Source organism: Thunnus maccoyii, chromosome 7 (assembly GCF_910596095.1).
Source record: "Thunnus maccoyii chromosome 7, fThuMac1.1, whole genome shotgun sequence".
Classification (NCBI taxonomy): domain Eukaryota; kingdom Metazoa; phylum Chordata; class Actinopteri; order Scombriformes; family Scombridae; genus Thunnus; species Thunnus maccoyii.
In genome coordinates, this window is record NC_056539.1 from 29,625,442 (window position 1) to 29,648,785 (window position 23,344).

At 38.2% G+C, this 23,344-nt stretch overlaps 1 protein-coding gene across 1 annotated transcript; it reads left to right on the plus strand.

Annotated features, from left to right (window-relative positions):
* The first annotated feature begins 10,468 nt into the window (after nucleotides 1-10,468).
* On the plus strand, nucleotides 10,469-21,575 carry LOC121900594 (thiamine transporter 2-like). The gene is made up of 5 exons (XM_042417025.1): nucleotides 10,469-10,660; nucleotides 12,737-13,496; nucleotides 19,139-19,331; nucleotides 20,173-20,314; nucleotides 20,676-21,575. The coding sequence occupies exons 1-5, from the start codon at nucleotides 10,469-10,471 to the stop codon at nucleotides 20,808-20,810; spliced, it is 1,422 nt and encodes a 473-aa protein (XP_042272959.1). The 3' UTR covers nucleotides 20,811-21,575.
* Nucleotides 21,576-23,344: the final 1,769 nt, after the last annotated feature.

The following is a 23,344-nucleotide window of genomic DNA, read 5'->3' on the forward strand; positions in this document are numbered from 1 at the left end:
TGAAGTCATGTCTGCATTTCATGACAACATTTTCTGTGACATTCTCGGCCAGAAAAATGGGGAAGAGAAAAGTATTCAAGGCAAAGTTGATGCCATACTTTTTGTTTTCCTAGCGGGGTAGTGGAAAAGTGCTCTTTTTTCATGTCTTCATTTTCCTTCTTCCTTGTAATATGTCAAAACAAAAGGTGACCTGAAAGATAACTTAACCAGGTATGTGGACAACAGAGCACATCCAGGACATTTTTGATGTTCTATATTTTTTCTTATTGCCAACAAATCTCATGTGCAGAGCCAAACTAACAATGAACTGATCCTACTTACAAATATTGTATGTGTATCCAAAGCCTGATATATTGCATTTCTCCATGCTGTAGAGCTCCGTTGTTGTCCAAAAACTATTAAAAAAGAGAAGTTCCTTCTACAGCAGATGCCACTGCGTATGCGTGGTTCTGTTTACAGTTTCTAAACAAACTACAGTAACTGTTGCCTTCAGGGCAAAGGAACATGTCACCCGGTGCGACAGTGAGGCTCACTGACGTGTTTTAACAGGTTTTGGATGATACAGACATCTACGGCACAGAGGAATAAGCTATATTAGGCTTTGGATATGCACACAATACTTGTATTATTAAAACTTGTAATACAAGGATCAGTTCATTGTTGGTTTGGCTCTGCATAAGATTTATTGACAATAAGAAAAATATAAATCACCAGCCTTATCCTTTAATATACTTTGCTACACATACATATATATCTATACATTGTTGCCATGCACAGATGTTGTAGGATTTTAGAAACATTGGCATTGGACGTGAAAAAAACATTGTCAATGAATGTAATCTTAAGAATGCTTTTGCAGGATCATCCGATGATAATGACATTTTTATCTTGTCATATGGAGTTCCTGATGACATATTGTATGTTGACAAAGTCAGAGAAAGAGATTATGACTTGAGCTCATTTAACTGGGGTGTTGTTAAAGAGAGATTTAAGTCATTTTTTAAAGTTTAAGGGCTGCAACACAAGGATAGTTGCAGTCTTCACAATAGTGTGTTGTTGGCTCTTCCTGCCAAAATAGGCACCAATCTCATTTCCTGACAGCAATGATAAACAGCTGCCCTCTATTGACAAAAGGACCCAAGCGTACCACAGGTCAAAACAACAGTAAAGTCAGCTTGTCCTTTAAGCACACCAGTGGGGTTAAAGGTAGCAGTGACAATCGAACGCTGGACTCTAACAAATGAACCCACTGTGAAAATGGCCTTACAGTGAGCTTCAGGCTTCCTATACTGTCCTCCATCCCCATGACCTGGGACAGTTCTTTTTGTATAGGCGAACATCTATTACTGTCTCCTGTTGCCAGAAACAAGAAAGCAGAGTCGGTCTGGCCCCCGCAGCTGTAAAGCTCCACAGAGAATTAATTAGAAAAGATGGAAAAGGTGGCGGTGGAAGAGAACAGGGTATGGGTCTCTATTCTGGTTCAGAGCTGTTAGCACTGCTGTAAGTGGTGCAAAAGTTCAAACCAACATTTTACAAGTTCACTAGGTTCATATTCACTTCCTCTCTTTGCCAAAATAGCATCTCAGAGTTGACAGCAGCACAGATGCTCATGTTCATAAGCTGAGAGTTCCCAGAGACGTGGCATAATGTGGCTTTTTAAAGTAAGTTGTTAAGGTATATATACACACACACACACACACACACACACGTTGAACTGTTTTAGTATCTCTTATATGTCAACAAAGAACTTGACTATGTTAAATGTAGTATGCTATTTACTTTAACATCTCAAAGTACAAATTCTGTTTTATGAAATAAATTATCATGTTTATGCATGTTTCAAGTTACGTAAAGGATAGTCTTAACAGTGAATGGTTGCTATGATTCCTTTATCTGCATCATGTTTCGAAATTGATATTTGAAATTTAAAAATTGAAATTGAAATGTATTTCGGTCTGCAAGTTGTGATTATTGACTAAAATCCACAGAGAAAGAATTGACTGTTTGCTATTTTCAGATGGCCTATAATACAGCACTAATTCATAACGAGGCAATCTCATTAAGAGAAAGCACCAACATGAGGTTAACTTGATCGGCAAGGTCATTAGAAAGTAGCATTTGGCACACTACCCCTCTCAGATGAATATATTAATTAACATACAGTATGACTTCCAATACCAAATGTCTCTGCCGGTAGCTCGGTTTGACCTTAAAGTGGATTCCCTGCTTTCATTAGAATAATTAATGCCTAAATCAAATGCAGAGTGCAACTTATTGTCAGCTGCCTAAAATGCACAGTTGATTATCTTCCCTGGACTTTCCTTTCTCTTTCTTCTTTAATGCTCCCCATTAACATATAAGGTTTAACAGGAAATTAGAACGGCTGCAAATTACACTGCAGATTAATAGAAAAAGACACAAAGCAGCACATTTACTGGGAACACTGCCTAGAGATTAAAAATTAAAAGTGTGTCTCGAGATATCCAGTGTTATTAGGATCTGCTCAGTTTTAAAAAATGTGAAAAGGTCACACACTGATTGCCCTGCATTCGTCAATATTCAATTAAAGTACTGATGACATTGCTTCCTATAAAATTTCGAATCTATCTATCTATCTATCTATCTATCTATCTATCTATCTATCTATCTATCTATCTATCGCCATTGTCTGGCATGATGGTCAACTGTAAGAAATGTTCCAGTTATCTCAATAATTACCGGGATACAAATCCTGCCTGAGCTTTTACGGCTCTTAGATCTCCACCAAGATGACGAACACTAAGTACTGTTTCCTGTTCGGATGTGAGCCAAAAATAGTGGGTCTCACAAAAGACAGCACTATAAAGAATATGATTAGTTGATTGCGGAAGGATGCACCCTGAAGGATATGGATAAGAGCTGTCAAACAAGAGGGCTGAGTGGTGCTCGGAACCAAAAAAGCGTCAGGAAAAAGAACATCCTACCACACCGAATAACTGTTAAGCTAATCTCCTCCTTCTCGTCCTTGATACCCCTCTTCTTCTTCCTCCTCCTCCTCCACCTCCTCCACCTCTACTGCAATTACACCCAGAAATCTGGATCTACTACTTTCAGCGAGATGCAGAGAGGATGGAGGGGAGGAATGAAGACGGTAAGGGATGGAAAGACAGAAAGAGGAAGAATGGAAGTAAGGAGAAAGATGATTGCACTTTTGAAAGTTTAAAATAGTGCACACATGCTTGCACACATGCACACTCACACACAGGTAGCTGATAAAAGGCATTCCTCTCACCGCTAGCCTGAGCAGCCTATAGGAATGACAACCAGACACCGGCAGAGAAAGAGGTGAAGGAAAAAGAGAACAAGAGGTTCTGGATATTGGATCGGGGCAAAAGAGGACAACTCTGACAAGATGTGGAGAGGGTGCTGATATGTCAGCTTTTATTTCCCTCTCCTCCCGCAGCTCTCTCTCTGTCAGAACAGGACTTGTCTGCGAGGGAGGGAAGGAGGGCGGCCCCTACGAGGAGAGCATTAGCCCTCCAGCGCTCACCAGAAGCCGCTGACACTCATCAGTCTAAGAGCCCTCCAGCTATGCTATGGCATCATCTTAGCAGTGACCTTGATTGATTGGTGCCACAGACCTCCCATCCTTTCCAAACGAGCCCTAATGAGTTTTAATGGATGGTTTCTAATAGATATGTTCTAACTGGCATGAATATTGTCATATTGAGTCAGTTTTTTCAATTAATTTATGTGTTTAGCACTCGTTAAATATCTCTTTAATTCCTGTATGGTGTTCATGGTGTTTCCTTGCCTTGGAAACATCCCACCGCTGTAGTCTAGCAAGCTTTAACCTGTTGGGATGATGAGTAGAATTACCTGGTGAGCAAAATCAGTGAATGAGCTGGGAGATTCTTTTTTTTTTGCAAAGTATGATCAAGAGCATTGAGTTCTGAAAAGGCAGAAATTCAAGTGTCTGCTATCATCCCCGTCACAGACATCTGAAGATATTACATAGTCATTTTGTGCAATGGGGCAGTAAAAACCTTCCTTGTTTCCCCTTTTAAATGTCACAGGTTTGGGTTCAGTGCTGACAGCTATAGGTCCACGTGGCTCAAATGTGAAGTGTTGATTGGAAGCAGCTCCTCGTGAGCTTTACGGTGCCTTTGCTGTATTGACATTCAGTGACATTTGAATTCCAGAAGTTTCTCTTTTCTGTTTTTTTTCACCATATTCACAGAGCAGTCCGTCCTCACGAGAAAAACCACAGGTATGTAGGTAATGTAAAATTCAGGCCGGCAAAAACAAAACCTATAGTTATGTTTACACCATCTAGTGGATGTAGTAATTATGACCCGGGGTAGTGACACAGTTCAGATGGAGTCAATATAAGGTGACTTGATAAGATGATTTTTGCCTTGTTAGGAGGAGGTGGGTTGGGTGGATGGCCAGGTAGACAGTGGAGCCTGCTGCAGGAGACCACTGTTTGCCTCCTGCTTCCAACCACAAGTGTCATGTTTCTGACCACTAGTCCGGACATTTTATTAAAAACCATGACGACAAAGGTTGCATAACTTTAAGGAAGTATGAACCACATTTCAAGTGATCGTTTTAACCCAATCCATGATCTTTCCCTAACCCTAACCAAGTGGTTTTTGTGCCTAAACCTAAACAGAACCACAGTGTTATCACACCATAAAACAAAATTATTTTTTTAATAGTAATTTGTAACAGTTTTGGAAAGCCGGAATGCATTACTACAGCCGCTGGATGGTGCAAATATAACTATATGTCGTTTCTGCCAGCCTGAATTTTAGACCTATACTGTCATCTTTTTATGAGGATGTCTGGCACAGAAGTAGGTGACCTTTATTCCCACAGGTAATACAACGTTATGTTACTGTATTTCTTGATTTGCTTGGCTGCTCAATGCAAGTAATTAGTTGGAGTCCTTGCCATGGCACTGTTTCCATGGGAAACTGAGATCACCTATTTATGCAGAGGAAAATATTCTTTCAGGTCCTATGTTATTCAGAAGAGCTGCCAAAGACAGTACTCTACCAGAATGCATGATGAAAAGGTTATTTTTTCATTTTCATCTGATTGACAGGTAAAATGAAAACAGGGACTTGCCCCTGTGACAAATTGGTTCTACTGTAAGATTCATCTCTTACCTTGTATTGATCACAGCGGAGATGTCCAGACATCCAGAGGTGTCCATCATATTATAGATTCTGGTCAGAGTTGGGGGGCTGGAGCATTTTTTCCCCCCACATTACTATAGGTGAATTCTACATCCTGTGAAATCCTGGATCTTTACAATATTTCTCAGTGTCAGGAAATGTTACCCCATGGTTGAGTGAACAAAATGTCAGAGGGGCTTAGCTGTAAACCAACAACGCAGCTCTTTATATGTTTCTATGGACCAAGTTATATCTTCACCAAAAGCATGTCAATAGATCATAGCTGTTGTCAGCCGCAGCAATGATCTATTGACTGTTTCTGCTTTTCTGCTTGTACTGCCAATGCTATTAACAATTCTGCTACATCTGCTGCTACTGTATAGAAACACTAAAAAGCCAAAAGATAATTCAGAACATATGGGGACAAAATATTTAGCAATCAAGCCTGCATTCCAATCGAAGCACTCATCATCCAATTAGACAGAAAGCAGCAGATGGCCGCTTGGCAAGGACAGCTGGTTTTGAGGTTTTCACAGTTTGTCTGTCCATCAGCGTGTCAATCACTTGCTGCTCTTCCTGCAGCTCTCACAAGTTTGAGACTGAGATTGTCAAAATTGTCAGGGATGTGTCATGAGCTCCCTGCATCACAGAGATGAGGGGGGTTGATGTTACAGGTGTATGATGAAGCAAGAGCTCCATCTAGTGTTGTGGAGTGATTTATTGTGCTCTCCTTTTAGTGCTTCTGGCCCAGAGATTTCCATAAAAACTTCAGATAGATGATTACAGAGTCATATTTTAAGGCTTTGTTCCCAGTCTCGCCACCACACTAAACTCCAAAATTTCTGTTGGTGCAGTAAAGATTTGGATGTTTACCAATTTAATCCGGTAAATTGAAATGAAATGCACCCTTAGATAATGACTTATTTTATTAAGACAGTCCATGGCTCAACTATATCATGGCTATAATGGAGTTTAGTTGGATGGAATATAGTGAAATGTAGTCTGTGGTGTACATTTGTTAAAGGTTTTAGGCCTAGGTTGGAAATACAATGACATTTAGTAGTTTTGGGTTCATGGTAAGGTCAGAATTGCATGCAGGAAATATACAAATGACACTTTGTTGAATATTTGGTATTTGTTGGCAACTGTGAAACAAAAGTGGACTGCCCAAATTAAATTAGCCTAATTATTAAATAATAAAAAAGCGTACAGGTTGTGTTTGTGTTCATTGTCCTGCAAGCCTCAATGCTATACGTACTAGTGTCCAATGAGTTCAGCAACAGCCATAATGGAGGGAGGGAAAAAAGAAAGCAAACACATAGAACTTCCATGTCTTATCAACAAGACACAGTAGGAGTTTTGTTTTGCAGTCGAACCGCTGCACACATATGCTTATCTGAGTCTCGCAAACACCTACACGCTCAGCCCCCTAACATACACACTCACTGTTTGTTTCAAAGTCAGCCTCCTGACTACAGCAGCCTCACATGATTTGCCAGCAAAGAAGAAAAAAAAAAAGAGATTGTGGGAAGCAGAGTTTGGTCTGTGAAGCATTAGGAATCAATACATCCGGGTTGCCTTTGAACACTCAGTATGTCAGATGCTGCAGTTCAGAAGCGATGAGGGAGAAAGGATAAATAGGTTAATTGAAATGTTAAGCAAGGGCATATAAAGGAAATTGAATAACCCAAGTGCAATGTTGTTGATAACAAAATATGTTAAAGTATTAACAATTTTCTTTTGCCAAAGGTGAGATTTTAGTATTTCTTGTATAAGAGGCTCTCATGTTCTTTTGGCTTTGCTGCACTGTTACAGTTTTTTGGAAAGAGTTTGTTGTGGAGCTGAACTTTGAACAGCAGGGGCAACCAGGACATTTCAGAGCTTACTCAACAAAGTGTCAGTCTCACTCCATGTACGCCAAAAAATCAAATTCCACACGGTTTCTTCTGAGGATTTTTTTTTTTTTTTTTTCAGAGCTGGTACAGGCGACTCACGGGAGTGCGATGGCATGAGACTTTAGATGTCCTTCACCATGCTGAGCTCCATTCAGCCCTACTGCGCACAGCATGCAATTTCAGACATTTACCTGCTATTGCCTCCCGCGGTCCCCAGTGATCGAGGTATCCATAAGCTATCATAAGACTGTCTAACACTATCTTTACCTGCAAATGTACAAATAGAAAGAAAGGAAAAAGATACCTTTTGATCATCACTTCAGTGCAGACTGGAGCGTATTACAGAGAAAAGAGAAGAGAAGATAGTAGGTAGAAAAGAGGTAGTCTGCCTTCTCAAAATGAGAGTGAGGTCCATCTTTGTCGCTGTAAATTAATGGGAATTAGACTGCAGGTCAGAGATGATTAAGAGCGTAATGAGTTCAGAGCAGAGGATGAGGATAGGATGTCCTGATCTTGACAGAGCATCTTGCAGTGGTGTTGTGTTAATGTTGTTTTTCATGTCTGTACATGTAAAATATTTAGATACACTGCATCAGATGATTTTAACATAAAGGAAATACAGTGTCTATGGCTTGAAAAGAGAACTGGTATGTATCTAACCCACATTATATTACAGACATACCCTTACTTATTGTTATCTGTACTGAAAATGAAGAAAAACTTTATTGACTTAGAAGCTATGTTTCAAAGAAAAAACAGATAGCTAAACAAGAGATCAGATTTTTCACATGCAGCCATGTTTCTCTTGACACAGTGAAAATAAATGTTGCATTGGTGCAGATGCTGTAGATGAGATACATAAGCAGATATTGTGAATATTAAAAGAAATTGAATAAAGTTGTCGTTTAGTTTTAGTTTACATGGAATGATACAAGATACAGCAGATGCAGGAAAAGCTGCTGTTACCAGTACTGATGCTATACTGCGACTGCAATTGCTAATAATGATACAACTCCTACTGTTATTATTTTATGAACCCAAAAAACTATGGAGGAAAGAGAAAAGATGGCAGAGACACTGGATGATGATGGATATGAGAATATGGAGAATAAAACATTTGACGAAGGCTTTGAATGTGCTGTACCTTATAAGATAATCAAGAGCTTGCACATGTTTTTCTTCCTAAGGTATTGGGTGAAAAAAAAAACTAAGTAGGAACATTGCTATCCAAAAAAGATAAATAAGTGCATGAAAGATTTAAGTGGTACTGCTGAGGAACTCTCTTATACACAGAGATTAAAATAACAAAATACAAATGATAGACTATGCTACAACCACTAGGAGTTAGTTAAGCTATACTTACTGAGGAAACCTCATTAAGAACATCGTTTTTGTGAAAGACATCAAAGAACAAAGTATGATGACAGTAAGACAGTCAATCAAACCAAATAACACGACAGACACACTACTTTAAATAATTTTTTTTTAAATTACAAATATAAAAACATCAGCATGTTGTATACTACTACTACTAAGTTTTGAGAGAAACATATTGCCCCCCGGATAACATTTATCATTTAACATAATGAGGAAACATTTTTAATTAACTACTTAATAAACTTTAATTAATTACCTGACAAATCGTTCACTGACAACGTCCTACATTTGTAACACCTACAATATCTACTCTTCTAATACTATCCATTATCCGCATGTATAGTAGCAACTATACAGCATGATAGATAGATAGATAGATAGATAGATAGATAGATAGATAGATAGATAGATAGATAGATAGTAAGATAGCTATTTGCATGTGCATCGATTATGCTTTTTTATCATCATGTTTAGGCACTCTAAGCACTTGGTCATAGTTTAAGGAATGATTGTTGCAGGAAACAGGACCAGTTTCCTTTTTTCACATGTAACTGAAACCACAATCTTTCCCTAACCTTAACCAAAGAGCTTTTGTTTTTGCCTAATCCTTACCATAGGCGGGACACAAGATGCAAACCCCTGTCTCCAGTGTCAAAGTCCTGCACTATGTATCCACTCTGATCACTTCCCTGTAACTTGCATATGGTACAAAAAGGTAGCGCTTCCTTCGCTGGAAAAAAATATTTCCAGTGCATATAATTGAGGCTGCAATTGAGTTTTCCATCAAAACGTAACAAATCTTTGGTATATAAACATAAATTCTAAGGATCTTAAATGTTTCAGCAACACTGATACAGTAGCATATAAATGAAAACCCAGGTGTGCTGGTGACTTCTAGATGACAGTGTTGACAATCTGACCTTTTCTGCTACTGGTTCTACAACATGTTGCGATAACAACACACCTAAAGGGAACATTAGTCGATAGAATACAATAGCATATTGATAAAAAACATGATTATAATTGTTCTCTGACAGTGTAAAGGTCAAATTGAGTGTTTCTGTATCTGTCCCCTCCAGCCACAGTCACTGAACATCATATACTTTGAATCTGGCAACATTAAACTAGAAATTCTAAATATATTAATATTAATAATATTTTCTTTGCCGGTGACCTTGGTGTTGAGAATTGTGTCATGGAGACGGTCTGACAGTTTGAGCTGAGGCACAGCTTTCTGTTGACACCCCACTGGTGAGTCATAATTCGCTGTTGGATATTTCAAATTACAGACTACAGTAATTCTCATCTCTGGAATGATTGCTTCGCTTATTTCTTTACTAAAGTATTAAAAAATTCACTGCCAAGCCACTCAGAGAATTCCACAACTGACTTTAAAGTTACGTACTTGTTATTTATGACAGTCACAAAGACAAAACGCTGACTTTTAAAGATTATCTGATAAGATGAGCTACTGTGGATAATTGGAAAACAGGGTACATTTAATTTAGAGCTGTGTAATATTGGTGGATGTGTCTAAACTTTTGGTTATCAGCCTAAGGAAGCGTGAAACATTTTGTAAAATTATAGTTTTTAATTATTTATTCTTGCTTTGATTATTACGAATGTACACACTCAGTGCAGGTGCTGCCCCCCACACACAGAAACACACTCATACATGGTCCTTTGCTTGACTTCCACTTCTTCCTCAATATCTGTAGGAATGAGGGTTTTTTGTATAAAGACAGAGGAGGAGACAGTATTTATTATAACCCGCTGGAGCCTCAGGGGCTCCCCACCTCATATTTCATCTTAATGTATCTTCACTCACAGCCTCACATTTTTTTTCCCGTCTCACCGTAGCCAGGAAAACTTCAGAGGTGAGAAACAACAATGGCAAAGCAGGTGACTTGGTGTTCACAGTCAGTCTCACCTTGGCCTTATCTGGGGCTTCCATATCTCAACAGATTAAACTGCCTAAATTAGACTGCTCTCACTGGACGCAGCAAGACGTCCCTGGAGAGCCAGAGAGGAACGATGGGTTTTTGCTGGAGCGGGGACTGTGGCATCAGGCCTTGCCGGGCAGACCATTATATGCCCTGTCTTGCTGGTTGGGTGGGCCCCACTGTGCTGCTCTGCATCTATGGTTTCTGCTCCATGATGAGGCCCATAGAGCCCTTTTTGACAGAGTTTCTCACAGGAACTTATAAGAATCTCACCACTGAGCAGGTAAGGGTACTGAGCTATGAAATGGGATATGTGACTGCTTTACAGAGATGGAAGCCTTAGGTTATTAGATTTGTTCAATGGTTTTGTTTTAATATACGTAAAAAGAATAACGGAAATAAATGAAAACACAATATGAAGTATGATTAACTCAATCAGTCATGTTTGATTTTTAAAGGTACGTTTGAAATTTACACTGGAATATAATGTGCAAACTGCTACCTACAAGATTAACTGTAATGTAATATGTTTCAAATTACAAATTACTGATTAGAAATGTAATATACAGGTAAATATAAATTGTATGCAAATGTCAGTGTAATTATATAGCCTAGCGTTATCCATGTCTTTATAAATACACTGTTCATCGCATTAAGTAGCACTGAGATGGATGTGCCTCCAATATAGTATAGTAAAATGTTGGTTTAAATTAGAGATTATATTTTGAATATCAGTGCACAGTAACTATGTATGACTTTTTAACACGTTGCTTCCTATTTCATGACCAAAGGCTTTTCTGGCTTTCATTTTATCCGTCTGTTGACCTGTGAGAAAAAAAAAAATCAAAAGCAGAATAGTAAAATAAGTGATATTGTTCCATAAATCATTGCACAATGGGAACAAGGTGCCACTCACAACTGGAAAAAATGCAATAAATTCTGGATGTTGGTGAAACAACTCCAGAAACATCTCAAAAGAATTATTATATATTTTATATCTGGAAAAACATTTGAAATTAGCAGTCGCTTTGCAATGTCATAGTTTATCCTCCATACACAACGAGACACAATGCAATTTGTGCATCATTTAATACAAAATGATAGAGTATATTAATTTCTCTTATACTAACTGCCAAAACAGCTATATTGTGTTTTTAAGCATACTATGATCATATTGTGGAATGGAATAATGTACAACTGGAGCAAAGTTGAGTAAGAGTAAAGAGTGAGTAAATGCTGCAGTAAAGTTTGGTACAGACTGAGTCCGTCACGCCTCTGCAATAACAATCATGCACAAGGCATGATGAGAGCTTCTTGTTCACACAAATTATGGCAGGTACAATCAAAGTATATTCATTTGATGTTCAATCATGTACGTTGCAAATTACCTTTTCAACGTGTGATTCTGAGTGGCTTTTGAGATTTTTGTGGACAACAAGCACACCTCGCATATTCAATTTCCTCTCCAAGCCCTACATACATGAAGTGGACATGTATAACCCCACATTTTTCACTCAAGCTGAAGTAGTTTTAGCTCTTACAGACCTCCGTACTGCCTCACTGTACCATATCCGTTCATGTCCCTCGCATCTTTGTAGAAATAACAACTCTTAATTGTTCTATCTTTGTGGAAAAACATTTGTAGCACAGCAGCTTCAGTGCCCACTGAAAATGATGTTGCTACTAACTGGTAAGAGCAAAACAGAACAAAGTAATCCCCCAAATCCCTGTCATATAAGTGCTGGTCAAGAGGAAGGTTTGACCTCACTGAGGCGTGAAGAAAGTTCAGGGGGCCACTCACATAATTAGGATTCATCCTCTGGGGACTGGATGAATATCAGTATGAAACAACTTCTTAAGCTTATGCCAGCAACTAAAATAGAATAGAGAGAGTATTTAAGTAATGGTGCACATTTGGAAAACAAACAACCTGCTGCTGTCATTCATATACATTCATCTGCTAGTCTGGAGCTGACAGAGATGTGGGATGCAGATGTGGTACCGCTATAAAAACCCATCTCTGAATATTATTCCAGTCAAGGCCAAACTGGAACACAAAAAAACTACATAATGACACCAACAATTTGGGAACCATATTTTGCTTAAAAGGACCTGCCTTTCAAGCTGCAGCCATCGTATTTATTAGCATAATGTTAGAATTTATCAACTTGTCACATTATAAGCCTCGTTCATGCTGTTTCCTGGTCCATTATGCACATACTGAAGTAATTTTTTGTGACAGTGAACGGGGGTGGAACTGCATCTGCTGCATCTGTCATCGTGTTACACAGACTCTCCTACAATCAGGAGTTAGAGATCATTTTCTAAAAATAATCTTTTTTCCTTCCTCCATATCCAGGTGACTAGACAAGTGTATCCTGTGTGGACTTATTCCAGCCTGGTTCTCCTCGTCCCAGTACTCCTGGTGACAGACTACCTCAGGTACAAGCCTGTAATCATCCTCCAGGGTCTCACCTATGTCACGGCATTTCTGCTGATACTTGTCGGCTCGGGGGTCCACTTGACTCAGTTGGCTCTCCTCAGCTACAGCATTTCCACAGCGGCAGATGTGGCCTATTTCTCCTACATTTACCGCGTGGTCCAGCCCAGCTACTATCAGAGAGTGACCAGTTATGTCACAGGGGCCATACTTGTGGGCTACGCTGTGGGTGCCCTGCTGGGTCAACTGCTGGTGTCTTTTGGTGGGGTGTCCTTATATTGCTTAGGTGTTGTGACTCTCAGCTCAGTCTCTGTTGCACTAATGACCTCCTTTTTCCTGCCCATGCCTGAAACTACTTTATTTCATAAGGGAACATATTCTGCACAACAGGTAAACTCAGGTGAGGACACTGAAGACTCTGTAAGCCAGGACTCTTCCATCTGGGCGAAGAGCATGAAGGCTACCAAGTATGTTAGGAAGATGCTGAGAAGGCTTTTATCGGACTGTAAGGAATGTTATTCCTCGGCAGCTGTGCTCTTCTTCTGCATATGGTCAGCTACAGGGAAGTGTGGCTTCTACCAGGTTACAGGCTACGTCCAGATCCTCTGGGTCGATATGCAGCCACATGATAACTTCACAGCCTACAATGGAGGGGTAGACGCCATCAGCACATTGTCAGGTAAACTATAGACAATCACTGATTTGTTTTGACTTCTCAATTTAATTCTTAACTTGCGGTTTCATCTAGTAGTGGAAAGGCACTACAGTATACATTTACTCAAGTACTGTATCTAAGTACAATACTTATTTCAAAAAAGTATGTTCATTTAATTCAATTCAAAAGCTTAGTTACATAGAGAGCAAGTTGCACTGTGCAATGAAATAGTACAGAAGGTGGAAAGTTGTACTTTTGATACTTAAACCTGCATTTTGTCCATTTTGCCTGCCTGTGTACAACAGGTTTTCATAGTTTTTCACTGAAAACAGTCGGCGGAGAGACTGAATCAGAAGAGTAAAGTTGTGGGCCATAAAACCAAAACAAGTTAAAAGATGTTTAAAACTCTGTAGAGCTAATGGGAGCCACGGTCTGTGATATTTTCACTACGAACAACTCCTTTGACATTACATGTAGTCATTTGATGCATTGTTAATATAAAATATTCATTGGTGCAGCTTTAAGTAAAAGGATTTGACTTACTTCTTCCACCACCGGTTGCTCCTTGGAATTGGTTGTCTTAGGAAAAAAAAAAAATTACTATCCTTGCTACTCCCCACATTTCACATGCTTGAGGGTTTGATGCCGCATTGTCACTCCGAGCCCAAGAGGAATTGTTGTGCAAATCCTGAAAACTCTGATTAATTCTGAATGGAAACAACCGCATATCCAGCTTAACAGAATTGGTTCAGGTTCTTGTAAAAACAAGTCCAAACATTTTCATTAAAGCTTATGGGAGTTATACACATTCCGCTACAAAAAAATAATAAATTAATGAATAAATAGACAGAAAGAAAACACAATCCCTTTCTACTATCAGTATTTCACAACCCCCAAAGCATGGCAGACAATAGGAGCAGCATTAATTAGACTATTTAATTGCCCGCTCTCATCCCCAGATGGATATAGCAGCTGCTGCCATCCAGCCAGTGCACTTTTATTGATTATAGTACTGATACATTTCTGTATTCCCCAGAAACCAAAGGCAATTACTCTGTGTAAACCACATCCAGCTGTATGCCTTTCACTTGTAAATGGTTCCGCCCAACATGCAGTCAAGCTGTAGGGCCCATGTCTGATATTTCCCCAAAGATTCCTGTTGTATTTTTCTCTATTCCACACTTAGAAAATATCCCTGAGGAAAAAACCTGGTGGAAACCGATAGGGAAAATATGAATATGGATTACCAACATGATAAAATATGGGGGTGAAGCACAACATAATTTACTATTTTCATATTCAGCATATTAATAACTGTATTTCCTGGAGCCTCAAAACAACATTTTTAGTAGCTCATTAGTATTAAGATAAAAACCAAATGTGTATGCAGAACAAACTGAGTTATGTTCGGTACTTTTTTGTACAGTATGGTTTTCAAGGAGTTACAGGGCACCTTGACCCATCTGCAGTATTTATCTGTGGTTAAAAAAAGTGATTACACCTCATTTGCACATTAAACATCTACTGTATTTAAATCAATAGAGAATTTTCATTTCAACCCTTCCCTAGGTCATCTTCATCCAAGGTTTTCCATTTAATTTGGCATGAAACTTCATGCTGAATATATTTCCATTTAGATTTAAACGACACACTGCAGCTAAAGATGTCCCAATTCAGCACACTCACCACTATTATCAGTACATGAAAACGTTTTTTTTTTTTTTACCATCTGTGCCACATAGATGTACTGTGATGGATCCTGAGGCATGTGACCTCTATGCAAATTATATTTGAACTTTGAATTCTGACGGTATTCATCTGAGTGTACAACAATGTCTGCTAGAAATTGCAATTACTAATAAGTTTTGCCAATGGGTAAACTTAATTACTGCCTGGATTATTTTCACTGGCATTTTTATCCAAATTTCTCATGTTTTATTACACTGATCTGTCTCCTAAAATACCAATTTGGCTTTCTTTCCATTGTTTCATTGTGCTTTATACTAATGCAGGTTCTGCAGGGCTGCTGTGACATCAAAAATATTACATCCCAACACAGTCTCCTAGAAATTACATTTATATACTTCTAATTTGCCACGGCAAACACAATTTGTAAGAAATGAAGCATTGCCTGGATTACATTTCTATCAACATAATGAAAACTCTCGTTAACAAGCGTATCTGCCAAGCCAGAAAATGCACCCGCCCATAGCAACAAAAGTATGTTTAACTTGGCTATGGTTAGTCACTTACAGCACTCGGTTAAAAAGAAAGATTGCGGTATTGGTTTATTCATGAAAAAGTTGATAGTGGCTTGAAGCACAAAACATAACTTGTCTGCATGTTTAGCATTTTACTGAAAATGTGAACTTTCACTGACCTTAACTAAAGTGCTTTTGTTGCCCAAACCAAACCACGCACATCTCCAGAAGCAAAACCCACGGTCCCCAGTGTCAATTGTACACCACCATCTGAACCATCTCAGAGTAGTGTGCAGTACATACGGTATACTGTACGGACAGTTAATACTGCTGAAAGAAACTATTAACAAAAGTTCTCCAAAATAATGAGGAAGTGTTTTAATGAGCCTATCTGCAAAGTCACTACAGTAAATGTTCTGAGCACATTGTATCTGAAAATATTCACTGGTAGAGTTTTTCTGTTTTTCCCCAACAGTATCCACTTATGGCAACTAAAGCATGATTAAAGGATAAGTTCACACATTTTCAAGTCTTCCCTACGTTTTTCTCGCTGTAATCATTCCTCCCCTTCATACTGACCATTAAGAGATCCTTTCCTAATGCACTTTTAATGTAAGTGATGGTGGAGTAAATCAACAGCCCTCCTTCTGTGCAAAAATGTATTTAAAAGTTGATTTGAAGCTAATATGAGCCTTCAGCTGTCCAAATTAATCGAATCAAGTTACTGTCTTCTTAGTGCCAAATTGTCTCTTTCTGTTAAGATCTTTCCACTGCAGCTGAACAGGAAAAGGCTGTCCGATGAGACTCAAAGAGGGAACCCTTTACTAAAAAGACTTTTAACTGTGGAAGATATCCACTTTATTTGACTAACTCAGACAGCTGAAGCCTCATTATCTTCAGATAAACTTTTGAATTCATTTTGCTCAAACCAGGATTTTGTTCCCCATCGTTTACATTGTAAGCGCTTTTGAAAAGGATCTTCTAATGGCCAGTATGAACAGAAGGAATGTTTACGGTACGCAAAACCTGTTTCACTGTTCATTTAAGCACCTGATTGTTGTTTTAAGATATATTTAGCCTTTAACTTTCTAAGGTTATATTTAGGTCAGGTAAAGCACCCGGTTAAGGGTCAGGAAAGAACGGTCTTAGCTAAATATTCAAAATGTGAACGGAGGCTTGAAGCACAAGAGAGGACATGTATTTTTTTTCAGTATTTCACCAAACCACAATTTTTCCCAAACCTTAAAGTGTTTTTGTGCCCTGAACCTAACCACAGTAAGGAAGATGTCTGGGCCTTTGTGTCAAAGCGTTTTGTACACGTACTATCCACCTCAGTCACCTGCCTATGAGAATAATGCAACACTTTTCAGACTGGTTACCATAATCCAACAAGCAATTACATTTCCTCCAAAATGATGGGCAGGTTGGGACCTTGTATGGTAGCCCCTGTACCCATTCAGCGTATGAATGTGTGTGAATGGGTGAATGTAATTTGTAGTGTAAAAAGCACTTTGAGTGGTCGGAAGACTAGAAAGGTGCTATAAAAGTACAGTCCATTTACCATTTACCATTTACCAAAATGTACTTTTCGTAAAAACAATTTAGTAGTATATGAACCTAAATTTTAGGGGACACAGTTCCTTATTTTGATTATGTTATAATGCCTTCCCTCAAGTGAGTTTGTCATATGTAAAGTGTACAGTTATCCAATTAAACTGAGTTATGAGCACCACTTTGGCATTTAACATGAACTCCTGTATTGTGGACATACTGTAGAAGCTGCATTATTGATCCCTGTCTATGAAGTTGTACAGCCAGCTCCTGCTGACCTCACTAAGCCTCCAAGTGACACCGCTGTGGAAACTGGTCTAATTATTCAGTCTCCATTTGACCCCTCCTCTGCTAATCAGAGCCGGGGGGGGGGATTGATTTAAGTACATCTTAAATACGTAGAGTGGCCCGGGTGGTGTTTATGTTGGACTATAATCACTGATTGACCAGAACTGGACAAAAAAGTAAATGTACACATTTAGAGCAAAGCAATTATACTCAGCCATTATTTATTTTCCAGTGGATAAAGAGATAAAGATCACCGAGTGAATGGATCCATGTCTCTGGGGAATTAAGGGTTTCCCTATTTACACTAGCCTCAATAAATGCGCCTCCGATTGTGTTTTTATTCAACCTCAGCCATTACCGGACAGTTCAACAAAGAAGTAGCAGTTATGGGAAAATTATAAAAATGATGAATAATGTATGTGGCAAGTGAAATTACAGTGAGAGAAAGAGACTGAAATTGAGAGGACAAATAAAATCAGACAGAATGTCAGATGATAAATTAGGAGGAAAGGAAGGAGACAAATGTCCTACAATAATCAATGACCCATCTAGAGTCCCCATTTTCATATCCATACACAGGGATAGAGGTATCTTTACTCCTTTACATGTGCTGACAGGAGCCATGTGATGTATCACTGCGCCACCCTGTGGCTGAAATGAGCAGAATCCCTTTCAGAAGTTATTGTTACCTGCTTAGAGTTTAAAGTATTATTTCATGTGTTAATGATCAAAACAAAACAAAAAGTGAGTTTTGAAGTTGCTCAGTGATACATGATACAGTACTGTGGTATAAAATTACCAAAAAATAACTATAAATAACTGTGACAAATGTATCCAAGTGTCAGTGTAAGTGAGCAGCTTTATTCATATTGTTTGTGATTATTTGCCGTCACATATAATTATTTATCACTAGAGCTTCAACAGCCTTTAGAGTTGAGAGAGTGTTCAGAAGAAACTAAATTGTGTGTAACATTATAACTGTAAAAACTGTCATGGAACTGTAAATGTTCAAATGTTCATTTTTTTCTGAGCGCTTTAAAGACTTTTCATCCATGTTGGATTCAAAGTTTAGACTCAAAGTTTCTTCTTGACCTTGGAAACAGATGTTGACAACACAGTCTCACCTCAGGGTCCATTTAGTAGCTGTATTTTTACTCGTGTCACATATCACCTTCAGCTCTATTTGGAATTTTGCACAAGTGACATAATTGAAAGCTCCAGAACGAGTACGATATGGACCTTGAGGTGAGACTGTGAAAAACAACTGCCAAAATGTATTTATTTATTTATTTCTCTGATGATAATTTACTGATATTGAAATGTCTCAACCATATAATACCTACTGTATCAGTGGCACTCCAGCTGCCTTCACAATGGAAAAGACATTGTTTCACGGCTTCCTTACAACTAAATTTTAGTGTTGCTGTGACTTTGTATCAAAATTATTGAAACAATTTGAATGATTTGTGTAAGATTATAATGTCTGCTATGTGCCCAATTCAAAAATGTCACCAATAATTACATATGCGATGACAGCATTATGTCACTGAGGCTTCTCTTTGTCATTATCCTTTAGTTTCACTACAGTTACAGTCTGATTCACACAGTGATTTTGTTCTCCTTCAGGGGCTGCTGCCAGCATTGCTGTGGGCCACATGACGCTGGAGTGGTCCGTGTGGGGGGAGCTGATCCTTGGGGTTTTCACGTTCCTGATCACTGGGGCTCTATTCCTGATGGATATGACTCATAACATCTGGATCAGCTACACCTGCTTCTTCCTCTTCAAAACTGTTTACATGCAGCTCAACACCATCTGCACGTAAGAATACATTATGGATACGTCAGCAGCCAAATGTTCGATCCATAAATGAAGCAGTGTCAGCACATGCAAGAATGGGCTGTGTACAACTTAAATATTCATCACCACATAATATTTTCTGTTTAAAACACTTCTAGAAGTGCTTTATGAGCCATTAGGTTATTATGGTTTGTGATGAATGGACTGTTTTCTAAACCTAAAAACAAATCTTGACCATATTTACTGTTGTTGTAGCAGTGTTAATGACTCTTTTACTGACCCTTTTGTCTAGCTTTATTTAGACATTCTTGGGTAATTTGGACTACAGCTGCCCTTATCACTCACATTATATGATTTCCACCATAGCGTGACATAAACTGATCACCTCCACCACCACAACCAAAAGTTAAAAGAAACAATCTTGTTTTCAACTCTATTTTTTTCATTTTTATCATTGTGATACTCACATCAATCGTCTCTATGCTGTCTGCTAAATGACTTTTTATAATAAGTTTGTACAGACAATCATTGTAGTCACACCCTAAACTAAGATGGTGAACATCTGATAAGCAATTAGGGTGCTGACATTAGCATTTAGCTCAAATCACCGCTATGCTTATGTAACCTTAAGATCCCCTAGCGTGGCTGTAGCCTCTTAATCTTATTGGTTGGTTTAGCCAGCATCAGTTTTTAAAATGTATCCTATTCTGATTTAATCTTTTCTCCATCAAATTGTCCTTTGTTATACGTCCTTCACATAAACCCTCAATATCAATATAACTAACAATTTAATAAACCTGTATTCCGAAGAATTTTAGCACTTTCGTTTTATATTCCTGCATCTCATGTACGTGTATCCCAGTTTTCAGATAGCCAAGGCGCTGAGCAAAGAGCGCTACGCGTTGGTATTCGGCATTAACAGTTTTGTGGGCACAGTCCTCCAGAGTGTCCTCACCGCCATCGTCATCAACACCAGGTCTCTACAGCTCACCATCACCTCCCAGGTACTGCATTACACAATATGAAAACAGACAATATGAAAAATCTACACTAAGTTTAATAGATGTTTGGAGCTTATATGTAACTGTAGATGTGACATAATGACATGATATTTGATAATACTTTGTAAGTAGAAGATTGAGTAAAATGGTATATGAAGAGCTTGACAATAAATTAGAAACTGAGGAACATAAATTCAAAGGAGTAAATAAAATAAAGACAATTAAGAGTTTTGATAAAAATCCTTCTTCTATGTTTTCATTACAGGAAACAGACCACTAGAAACAAAAGATTATTTTGATGAATGAAATCATTAATTTATAAGTCATCATCCACAGTTCAATTACTCCTCACTTCTCTTTTCAGTTCTTTATCTACGCTTCATACTTTGCTGCCGTTTCCCTGCTTTTCACACTCAGAGGTATGTATACTGTATTCCGCATGAGCCAGCCTGCGACAGGCCACGAGGAAGAGAGGGCAACCCGCCTGCCGGAGGCCTGACATCTATGAGTAACAGAGAACGTACAGCTTCATATCAAAACTCTGTGATCAGTTACAACAGCAGCAACAGAAAAAATGGTTGCAGACACTCTGCTTGGACAGATATTCAAGACAAGATATTCAAACAGTCGATACATCATCAGCAAGATTTAACCAAATGATTCTACAGAGATGCTGTGACTAAAATACCTGTTTAAATAAACCTGTTTCAATAAAGGGTTGAATAAAAAATATAATACTGTAAAATGTAATACTTACATGTGGCCACTAGAGTGCAGTATCTGCACAGCGTAGAAAAGAAGAATACTACATTGCACCTCTGCTGTTTTAAACTCTAGTTTAGTCTAGTAAATATAAATTTAATGGCACAATATTCCATGCATGTATGTCCATAAGAAGTCTTTTAATTAAGATGCTGAAATGTCAAAATGAATTCAGTGTGCAGTGGGATTTTGTGCATGATCAGCTATGCAGCTATGAACCATTCTTGTGTGCATATTTAGCAATTTAATAGCACTTTATGAAAACACACCATGACCATATATCACAATGGTTACATGGACTGTGTTTTTGATTTTCTCAAGCACTTGCCATTTGTTGTGATGGTTAAGACATCTGAAGCCACTTACAGTAATATTTGGTAACTTACAAGCTTGCCAGACAAATTAAAATCAGGTCAGCAGAAATGTTGAGGCTGCAGTAATTGTAACTGTAACAAAATTATATGTTAGACTGGTACCTCTAAGGACATAATTTACTAATATAAGGGGGGGGGGGGGGGGGGGGGAATGATCATTATATCTGCAACATTTAAAATGGTTATATTAAATATTGTATCACAAACAAGGCACAACACATTTTAACCTCTGTTACAAATGCTGTAAAACCTCCTGAGCACTGACAGCCTGCTTTCATTATATTCAGTTAGTATCATTATTGGTCTTTCTGGAAAATATTTTTCTTTATTTCTACTTAAAGAGACACTTCCTGATTTTGTTACAGCTCCTCAAACCCCAATGAATAATAAGATTTGTGTGTTTATGGGCACTATTACTGTAGATGCAAGTGAGAGAGCATATCCTTAAGCAACATGTCGTTGCCAGGTAACAGGTCCATTTTTGTTTTTGAGGCTTAGAACATTGTTAAAAAAAAAAAAAAAAGGTCTGATTTTGTCTCTGCATAGCTACTGATCTTTGTGTGTATGTGTTTTACTGAGTATGTGTAGGGGTATGCTTGCACAAATTTATATTTTCAGGAAAAACAATTAAACAAATATGACTAAAAATATAATCACCATCCTCCGTAGAAAAGTGACCTTGTTAAAAATCAGTTCAGTGCTGTGATTCTCAGCAGGTGGTTTGTAAACCCAATGCTCTAATTCTGCATGTTTATGATGATGATAATGTTTATTAACCTATATTAGTAATTTCTGTCCTCATTCATAAACACCACACAGCCGCCAAACAGTCAGAAAAAAATGGAAATTACTCTCCGTAAGTGGTCAGATGATGAATGTCTAGTCACGTCTGACCTATAATTCATAATTTTAACAGTAAGCTAATTAAGGCTCCAAGATGGATAACAGGAGAAGCTATTAGCTGAAATGAGCTGGCATATTGTATGCGTGGCGCATGCTAATTGATCATATCTCGATGATGACATGTCCCTTGGTTTTCTCTGGTGTTGTCATTGAGACTCTCATTAAAAGTATATTGAAAAGGCTGGACAATTAAAAATATATAATTGTGATTTTCCCGACATTATCAGGTTTACATAAGGTTTAAATTAAGTAATTTCAGCTCAGTGTTTATCGGTCAACCTTAACAAACACAGTTTTCCTGCTTATGTTGTTCTTGCAGATCATTTGCTAATTAGATAGAAGTGAAAACGTGTGCATCATTGTGTCCCCCAACTGGCCACTGTCATATAATGCATGGAAAGGTGAAACTGTTACACAGCAGATGACAATGTATTAAGGTTTTTGCATTCATGTGTGTACCCCTGTATGTGTATTCATGGGTGTGGCTAAGTGTTAGATGTCAGCAATATAAGTATGTTATCTTATATTGCTGGTCAAAATTGACCCGGGAGGACAACAGGTGTCATTGTGCTATGTGGGCTGAGAAGGTAAAAATGCCAGTCACTCTGTGGGAGTTCATTTGATTTTATTTCTTTTTTGTTTTTCTTGTAATTATTCATTTTGCCTCTTTTCCAATAAAAAGATTGTTAAAACTCATATTTTGCATGAACAGCTTCCTTTATATCTGACATTGCTTGTGATCATATCATCCAAAGTTTTCTAGTGACAAAAAATATGTATTGCCTTTTATTGGGTGTTGGGAGAAGTATAGAAGCACAGTGTCAACATATAGTCACACATGGAAATCAAGGCATGCATAAGATCTGTTGTGGCAACTACATGTATTGAACTACAATTTGGAAGTACGTTATTTCAAGTTAATGTCAGACTATCTCACAGATAAAGGTCCATTTACATTGTGTGATTTTGGACTGTCTGACATGAAAGTTGACAA